This window comes from Varanus komodoensis, unplaced genomic scaffold (genome assembly GCF_004798865.1).
Source record: "Varanus komodoensis strain SLA01 unplaced genomic scaffold, ASM479886v1 scaffold26, whole genome shotgun sequence".
Lineage (NCBI taxonomy): Eukaryota > Metazoa > Chordata > Lepidosauria > Squamata > Varanidae > Varanus > Varanus komodoensis.
This window is the reverse complement of record NW_025335684.1, coordinates 1,525,892-1,535,434: the sequence shown is the minus strand read 5'-3', so window position 1 is coordinate 1,535,434 and position 9,543 is coordinate 1,525,892. Positions and strand designations below refer to the sequence as shown.

The window sequence follows — 9,543 nt, the reverse complement described above, 5'->3', positions numbered from 1 at the left end:
CCCTGGGTCTCCCGGCATCCCCCGCGGCCGGCTCTGCCACGTGGCCAGGAGCCTGAAGACGGACCGTTTCCCGTCCTCTTTCAGATGCCGTTGGCTGCGTGGACCCCGAGGAATGCGCCCGAGTCTGCGGGGCAGAAGCGGGCTGCTCCAACATCGCGTACCCCAAGCTGGTGACTGAGCTCATGCCCAGCGGTAAGCTGAGCGGGGTCGGTGGGCAACGCTAGCCCAGTCACGCCCCGCGGCCCTCCAGTCCCACCCCTGTGTTGGTTCTGTTGCTTGGGCTGCCGGCAACGAGGAGCAGGAGGCCCCCGGCGTGGCCTTGGCGTTTCCTGAGAGGGAGCGGATAACCGAGGCGTCGCGAACGGGGGGATCGGCGTGGACGTCTCCCAGTGTGAATGGGGTCGAGCGCTCGTGCCTCCAGGGCTCTCAGCTGTGCTCATCCCCACGGGGGTCGGTCCGCATGGGGGGGCCTCGGAGGCGGCTGTATTGAGCATTCCGCCCCCGGCCTGACGGGGCGAGATGGGCCATCTGGGGAGGACACGGGCCCTAAGCCCCTCCTCGGGCCGTGAGCGGGGCCTGCCAGGCGGGGCTCAGCGACGGGAAGGCTCTCCCATGTGGGCCAACCCCGCAGCGGTCTTGCCCCCAGGCTTGCGGGGTCTCATGATGGCGGCGATGATGGCGGCGCTGATGTCCTCGCTGACGTCCGTCTTCAACAGCAGCAGTGCCCTCTTCACCTTGGACGTCTGGAGGAAGGTCCGGCGGGAGGCCGGCGAGAAGGAGCTGCTCCTGGTTGGAAGGTACCAGGTGGGAAAGGAGCGTGCGGTGCACAGGAATATTCCCGGAAGCGGGCGAGGGCGGAATCCCCTCCCAGTGACTCGCAGGCCCCCGCTTCCACCTTTCCGTTGTGCGTTTGAATGCGCCAGGGAATGCACAGCTGTTCCTCTCCATGTTCAATGGGTGTGAGCAGGGAGGGGGTTGAGGCCCCATCAGGAGGGTGTTCAAGGATAGGCTGGACAGGCACATGGCGGGCAAGTCGTGAGCGGAGCCGACTGGAGCCGGGGGTCAGACTAGATGGCCCGGGAGGCCCCTTCTGACTCGCTCTGCTTCTGTTTTCACCACGCCACCCAGGTACTGAGAATAACTTCCCCTGTTTAATTCCTGTCCACCCAGTCTCCTGAATCATTCCCGCCAGCAGCCTGGTTTACCTGTCTGTGCAAGGGCCCTCCTGCACCTTCATCCTCCTGGCCAGGCTCTCCCGTGTGTTTGCCTGCTGAAGGAGGGCTGATGGGCCGTGCCTTTAATTGCACCTCCGGGGAGTTCAGTGCTGAGTGATGGGCCATTTGGGCTGTGCTTGGGAGCAGCTGTAGGCAGACCTGTGGGATGCCTGCCTGCTATGGCTGACCCACCTTGGTGGGGCTCTGTCGGGCCTTCTTTGCTGTTGCTAGTCGCGAAGTCGTGCCAGACCCATCGCGACCCCACGGCCAACACTCCTCCAGACCTTCCGGTCCTCCACCGTCCCCCGGAGTCCGCCTAAGCTCACGCCGACGGCTTCAGTGGCCCCTTCCAGCCCCCTCGTCCTCTGCCGCCCCCTTCTCCTTTTGCCGTCGGTCCTCTCGCAGCGCTCGCCCGGACATGGACACACGTCCTGGCCTGCGTTCACTCGCGGTGGCCTTGAAGGGAACGAGCGATGCGTTCTAAAGATACCCTGGCAAGTTTGGGAAGGACGTCCTTGCGCGCTTGCATGGTGGACATCCCACGGTGCCAGAGCGGCCGCACGCACCCGGTGCCTCTCCCCTCCCCGCACTTTGAGATGATGTGACGGAGGGGGCGCAGCAGATGCCCAGGGTGCTGAGCTCTCCCCTCGTGCCAGAGGTGGAGATGAGCAGCCCCTCCGTGCTCCCCACTGCAGCCTCGCCCCAAACATTTCTGACAAGATGCTTCCGTGATGTCACAGCAGCTCAGCCAATCGGAGCCACCGGCTGGCCGACAGTTTTGGGTCTGGGAATCACACCTTTTTACCCAACATTTAGCATGGTTTACCTTAATTTGGGACTCTGCCTTATCTGACGTGCGTGACCCTTGTCCCCAGCTCAGGCTGCAGTTCGGGGACACTCCCCTGAGGAGCGCACCCAGCTGGTGGATGGAATTTGGCGAGGCGGGACACGCCTCATTTAATTGTTTTCTTCTTTTGATGTTTTGGGGACAGGCAATTTGCTTGCAATGTGTGAACAGAGGGAGGGAGGGAGAGAAGTTGCTTGTCAGCTAGAATGCTAGTTTGGGATGCAAGAAAGGCGGCTGGAGAGCCCGCCCATGATCTGACTTCCCAGGAATTGCACAATATTTCGTTTGGCTGTGAGTCAGTAGCCGATCCGGTCCCTCTGTGGGTTGGTGCCATCTTGAAATTGCAAAGCTTCCATTGCCCAGATAAACAAATTCAGTTGCAACAGGGTAGCGCACGACTCTCTGGAAGAGGATCTTCCAAAACATAAGCAGAACTCTCTCGGTTCAGCAGAGAAGATTGGAGTCAGGGCTCATGTCGGTTTCCGCATTCCGGTGATGTTTCATGTGACCCGATCTTATTGTATCTCAGTTTGCCCATCTGTAAAAAATAAACGGTGACTCCCATTGGGAGGAGAAGGAGGGGTGAGTTAATGGAAGTGCAGATGTCTTGGGGCAAAAGTAAAGCCCTTAATTATTATTGGCTGTGTGAGGGTGGAATGATTTGTTTCTTTATTTAAAACGCTTCCTCCCTGCTCTTCCAGCCCAAGTTGCCACAAGGCAGAAAAGAAAAAACACAGTTCAACAACCATCGTGAAAGCGGCAGGGAAGGCACGGCACACCATCTTGTCCTTCCCGGTCTTCTCATGTTCCCTGGGCATGCGAAATGACGTGCCGTGCGTTGCCGTGCGTTTTCACATCCCCGGCGGCAGCCGTGCCCCGTGGGTGACCCGGGATCGGGCCGTCCTGCTCCGGGTCGCACTTGCCGGCTGAGCCCAAGCGAGGCCTGTTGGGTTTAGGGTGGCCAGCTCTGTGTTGCCCCAGAAGAGGAGATGACCAGCCAAGGCAACCCAGGATGCCGCTTTGCATAAAATTTGCATCTGCCGATTTCCATGGTTGCTCATACAGACATAATTGCAACAGGCTGCATCTAATGCAGGCCCGTGGAAACGAGCAGGACTTGAGTAAAACGGGTGTTGGATACAGTCAGGAGCTGAAGTGGGCAGATCTGAGGCTCCTGCACACACTTTCTGGGGAACCTGGGCTTTCAACTGGACCTTCAAAGACAGGATTGCTCTTTCCCGAGAGCTCTCCAAAATGGAGGACAGAAAGACAATTATGCTGTGTTGCATAAAGGCTGGATATTTTGATGTGGTCTTTAGCTAATTTTAGCTGTTGGCGCATTTTTCAGTTATGGGTATTTGCTGGGGAGCGCGCAGGAAGGCTTAGGGGCGGGAGGGCCTGCGAGGTTCTGAGTTTTTGCTTTTCTCCTGCAATTTGCCAAAGACCCCTGTTTTTAAGGCTCTTTGGAACAGGCTTGGATAGAACCCAGCACAGGTGAGGTTTCCTTTGCCCTATTGACTATCCCTGTTGCTATTATTATCTGAAGGATTACAGTTGCTTAATTGATTTATTTATGTATTAAATTGCTTAAACGCCTTTCCTGGAAAAAGGCTTCCGGCAACTTAAAACAGAATTATAACATACAACTGTTTCAAGTGCTGCATGAGTTCTCCGCCAGGATGTGGCCACCCTCAACAGGCAGGAAGTTCTTCCAGCTGCAGTGGTGGAGGAGGACAATCCCAGTTTGGAGAAGTTGCGTGGCCCACTGAGCTCTCTTCGGCTTCCAGAAGAGACCTGTGTTGAGGCCGGAGTGATGGGACCTCTTGCCTCACCTTGGTCGAACCCGTCGTTTCGAAAGAAAAGAGCGTAGGTGGACGGGGTCCCTCGGGAGGCTCACAGAGCGCTGCTTCTTCCTGCTTCATTTTGAGAATCCGGGCCCTGACGGGAGGCCACGGGGTCCCAGCTATCAGAGCCCCCCGGGCGAGCGCCACCTGGAGAAACCGTGCTCGGAGCAGGTGGTGGGATGACCGTGGAATCTCGCTTGGGGGTGCAGAATCTCCCTCTTCTCAGGTCGTGCGTGGGGATTGGCGGAGCCTGACAAGGACTGGCAGATCGGAGGGAAAGTCGGCGCACACTTTCCACATGCAGCTCGACATTTCAAGGCTGACGACCAGACCAGCCGGACCAGTTTTACAGAACGGGGAGGGAGACAAGACTGGAGGCAGCAACCAAACGCTGCCGTGTCTCCTCCCTCCCGAAATGGGCCACTCTGGTTCTGCCAGGGCCCTCCGAGCACCCCACTTTCTCTGTCTGTCTGTCTGTCTGTCTGTCTCTTTCTCATACACACGGAAACGACTTTCTGTTTTTCCTCTCCAGGAGTCATTCCACAGAATAGAGTTGTGGGGCATTCTCAGCCCCCATGGGGCCGCTCTCTCCCTCAGTGGTTCCCCCCGCCTGTCGTTGCTCGCCGTTGCTTCGTTTCTTAGACGCTTGAAATGGCTGCTTTTTAGATCCTGGATCCTGTGCCAGCCACGGGTTTCTCCGAGCAGATGTGGCTGCTCCTTTCAGGGTGACCTCATGTTGCCTCCCGCCCTGCCTGGCTGACACTGACGGGCTGAGGATGCTGATGGAGGGCGGGAGGAGAGAGGGCCTGAATGCTGACCCCGGACAATTTTGACGCATGAGTTGGCACTTGGTCCCTGCCCATTTCCCCACCTTCTCTGTTCACATCCGACGGAGGAATGCCGGGGGGTGCTGGCTCCACTGGGACCTGCCCAGTCACCGCAGGGAGAAAATATGCACGAAAGGAAAACACATCCAGGCTCCTCTTTGCAAGAAGCCGACTTCAGGTTTCCCTTATAAGGCTGCGCTTCCCCCCACCTCCTCCCCGGAGCCTCACCCCTTGCCTCTCTCCAGCCTCACCTGAGGACACCGACACCACACCGACACCGACACCGGGCTGCATTGACATCCTGCGGGACGGTTGTGCAACACCAGGGTGATGAAAAGAAAGGGGCGAGAGTCAGAAGAGGAGCCGATGGGTGACTCATCCCGAGGGCTTGTTTAGTGGATTGAAGCCAGGGAGCACTCTTGGAAGTGATCGATGAGGCTCCCGTCGGAGCGCCGGAACCGCGTTCTCTGTGGTTGTGGCCACCTTTGCCGGGTTGCCCTCAGGGGCAGCCCACGGAGTTTGCTGGAAGAGCCAGTTAAAATGCTCGCGTCCCCCTCTTCCCTCTTCTTGCGCCCCATTCGGTGCCGGACCAAGCGCCTCATTTTTGTGTATCATCGCTATTTCCTCCCCACCAACACAATTAGTCGCACAACCAAGAGCATCAAGATCCAAAACAATCCAAGAGAGATCACCTCGAAATTTGCAAGACATACTTTAGCCCTCAAACCTGCTAGGTCAGTCCTGCGATTGTGAAGACAAACGCCAGCCTTAGACACTATCAGGATGATTATTACCCCAAGGACTAATGAACAAAGACTGCTCTGTAATCCCATCAAGCTGAGATTGCTAGCAGCTCCTTGTGAAGTTCCCAGATCTTTTTAAACCATCTGAGAAGTGATAAATTCTCCTACACAGTGACAAGTAATGCATATTTTTGAGCAGCAAGCAAAAGTGCTATTTGTTTGTGATTCCACTGGATATAATCTTTGGCCTTGGAAGTAGCCCAGTAGCTGTTAATAAATTTCACCTGCTCGGGGGCTCGGCATCCCTGTTCTGGCCCTCAGTACCTGTCATCACCACATGCTGGGCACTGAGTCCCACTGATTAATTATGGGCTGAATGAAGCAAGACTTCCATTGACTGCTCCTGAATTGTCCACCATTCATTTTCATGAGTTCAGGGACTGGGAAGAAAGGAAACTTTGGAGGGCCTTCACAGATCCCTTAATATTGTTTAAAATACATATGTATTCTTCAGATGATGAGATCCATCTTATGAAACGTGAGCATAAGATTCTGAAGATTACCCGTCTCCCTTGGAAAGGCTGTGGACAGTGCTCTAGCTTTGGGAGGGGCTGATCCGAGAGGGGGCTCCCCTCCCAGCCCTTCTGGAAAATTCTGCAGCAACTCTCTCTCCATCCCTGGGAAGGGGACGATGCTCATGCACCGACAGGCTGGGAGAGGAGAAGCCACGGATCCCCCATAGGCAACAGTTCCCTTCCCTGCCTCCTGGGAAAGAGGCGGTGGCTGCTCCGGGCTGGCTTAGGGGAGCCCCTCGCCTGGCGGAGAACACCTTCTCCTGACCAGCTCCGTCTCCCGCACAGCGATCCCTTGTGACGCAGTCCTGACAGCTGGGCAGACTCGTTCTCCCCAGAATCAGCTATGAAAATAAGGGAATTCTTTATTTAATTAACCAGCTCCCTTTTGCCCTCAGGTGTAAATAAATGGTTATCAGAACGACGTGCCTCTGCCTGCTGCTTCTCATTTGGTCGGGTTGCCCTCCACGTTGGTGTTGCCTTGGAAAGGGCTGCTTTTGTGGTGTTGCGCTCCTCTCGTACACCATCTGTGGTGGCTTCCCGGAAGTTCTTGGACCCCGTCTGTAGGACCGGCAGCCCAAAGACACCACGCTGCAAGTCCAGATGTGCTGTCGTCTCTTGTGTTGTGCCTGATGGCTCGTCTACTCGTGAGGAAGAGGCAGGGGCTAACAGTGAGAATCAGGCACTGGAACAAGGGGACTTATATTTGAGGCCCGGTGCCCAGACGGCCCCTCCGCAGCCCGGCTCTGAGGCTGCTGAGCAAGGAACCTCGCCCCAGCATGACCCCTTTGCCTCTGAGCGAATGGCCTCCCCGCAGACTGACGGTGCCTCTTCCTCACGAGTAGACGTCTCCGTTGTGTCATCAAGCAGGAGACTTGTCTGTTGGAGCACTGACTGAGCCGCACACACCACAACCAGTTCGACCTCTTAATTCGTTTCTTGGACTTATGCAGAGGAACCCTAATCCAGGGTGACTCTGGATCACTTCCAAAGGGGTGTGTGTGTTGCGCAGGTTAGCTCTGCAGTGCAATCGAGCGGGTTATCATCTGGGTCTTTGCAGGCTTGCAGAATTCTTTCTTCTTCCTTCTCTTTGCATCGACAGCCCCTCGGAGTGGGGGGAGCCGCTGCTTCCTGCCCTGCAGAAAGTGGAATCCTGGCACCGTGTCTGATGCACATGGCTTGCTTTAAGCACCAGTTTTTCAGCCGGGCTGCCTAGCGCTGCCGTTTGCTGAGTGGTTGTGTGCGTAAGCGCTCACAGGGCCACACTGGGTCAGGCACTCCCCCCCCCCACCCCCGGCCTGTACTTCCCATTTTCCCTCCATCGGATGCTCAGAGGTGAGCATTGTTGGCCATGGGGCAAGCTGGCATGATCCAGGCACACGTCGGAAGTATTAGCAAGAAACCCACAGCTGTAGGAATACAAAAAGCATTTTGGGGACCCCCAGATAGCCTGATGAGGACTGAGAATATTCCGTAGCTTATTGAACAATCATTTGGGAGAAAAATAGAGGACCGGACTGGAATGGAATATTCTGAATGCTGTAATATTCTGCCACGGCTCCCGGGTTTTGTATCGATAACATTTCTGCCTCCTGCTTCCTCCCAGGAACTTGGAACTTTGGCCAAAGGGCCAGGAGGTTTAAAAGGGGTGATCTTTCAAAAAACTGAGCCGGTGTGCCCTTTTCTACCCCCGCAGGATCGTCACAGTCGTCCTGGTGGTGGCTAGCGTGGCTTGGATTCCCATCCTGCAGAGTTCCGGCGGCGGCCAGCTGTACGTCTACATCCAGTCCGTCACCAGCTACCTGGCCCCGCCAGTCACGGCCGTCTTCCTCTTGGCCGTCTTCTGGAAGAGAGCCAACGAGCAGGTACATCTGGGGCAGGCAGGTGGGCTTGGAGGGAACCACCGGTGACCTAAACCAGGTTGGGAGGTGGGGTTGGATCGACACAACCCCTCCCGCCCTCTAGGTGTCCGAGGCCACCAACCGCTGGGTGCCGGGCAAGTTTTGTGGGATTTGTTTGGATTTCGGAGCGGGGCCTCGGGTCTGATCCAGAGCCCTGCTGGATCAGGCCCTGTTCCATCCAGCCCAGGATTCTCCGTGCGAAGGCTGGCTGACCGCTCGTGGGAAGCCCGGAAGCAGGGCGTACGTGAGACAGCACCTTCTTGATGGTGTGTCCTGATTAGTTCTGCTGTCGGTTGCATTTTGGGTCCTCTGTTAATGCGTTTCGGCTCCCAATACTGCACCGAGTCCTATTTTTAACTGCTGCTTTTAAGGTTACCTGGAACACCTGCGTTTGGTTTTGTCACAGAATTGAGATCCGAGCATTACACAGAGCATTTCCTTTCCTGCCTTTCTGGAACGTGGCCTCTAGGTGGCGCTGTGGCATAGTGCAAATACACGAGAGGGAATCATGCTTGCTTTTGCTTGCATGATTTAATGCCACATTTTCAGGGCCCTGAAAAAAGATTGAAAATGCTCTTTAGACACAGAAGTGAAACTGGATGGTCACAACCTCATGTAAAGGATCCATGAACAATGCCAGGAAGGAATGTTGAGTGCACGGAAAATGCCTTGTCTAGGAAAACAGGGTTCCGTCCCTGATACTGTTCGGAGCCCTGTTTTAACAGTGCCTCTAGTGATGTCTTTTACTGCTTATTTTAAGACTCTGTGTATGTTTCAGTCCGCTGGTCTTATGCTGAGTCAGTCGGTTGATTGTTCTTTTTTTATTAATAATACCAAAGTCAGGTTACAATGACGCACACAAAAACAAAACATTAGCAAATGCAACAGTATGAAAATGGCAGAGCAATGTTTTAAAACAGCCACGTAAAACCGGTGGGCGGTGGAGCCGAAAGTATCAGGCCCACGATAACTGTGCATGAGCCGATCTGCATGAAGCCAGCCCGGATCGGTGCCTTTTCACCACTGCGCATTTGCTCTCTGTAGACCTGGGCTTTAAAAAAAAACAAACAAAACACGCTGAGCTATGGCCGCTCCCCCGGTGGCTTCCTGCCGCTCAGGCTGGCCACCTTCTCCGGCTGGCGGGGGCTCTCGGAGCCTCACCAGGAAGTCTTGCCCAGCTTTGTGAGCCGAGAGCCGTTCGCGGAGGAAGCGTGGGGAAACCCCGTCTCCACGCCCTCCTTCTCAGAGCTCCTCCCAGACAGAAGCACGGATCGACATTCCCGGAACTGGTGGGTGGACAGGTGAGTCAGTGACAGGTGAGCAAAGCCCGGGTCGGACACGCAACTCTCCCACCGAAGATGTGCCTCTGGGAAGGAGGCGGGGGCAGCCCCCGGCGCCCCCCTTTCCAGCCTGCCGATTGTCACCCCGAAACACTCCGGCACGTGGCAGGTTTCCGCTACACAGAGCGTTGCGTTCTTGCCCCGTTCACTGCTGTGACCCCCGCCCGCTGGGAAGTGTAGTTCGGTGAGGGATACCCTCTCAGTATGCTGGACTGGAGCTCCCGTGCCTCCTCCTGTTGGCTTAGGATGATGGGA

The 9,543-nt window shown here is 56.0% G+C and overlaps 1 protein-coding gene across 6 annotated transcripts in view; it reads left to right on the top strand.

Annotated features, from left to right (window-relative positions):
* LOC123024924 (phosphoribosyl pyrophosphate synthase-associated protein 2) overlaps positions 1-9,543 on the top strand; it is a 71,133-nt gene that overhangs the window by 58,517 nt on the left and 3,073 nt on the right. For 5 of the 6 annotated variants that reach the window (XM_044433159.1, XM_044433161.1, XM_044433158.1 and 2 more), the window contains 3 exons: positions 85-192; positions 647-797; positions 7,744-7,912. In XM_044433159.1, the coding sequence (XP_044289094.1) occupies positions 85-192; positions 647-797; positions 7,744-7,912 (428 nt within the window). Of the gene's footprint in view, positions 1-84; positions 193-646; positions 805-7,743; positions 7,913-9,543 lie in introns of those variants that run through there. The other variant, XM_044433163.1, reaches the window with a different exon arrangement.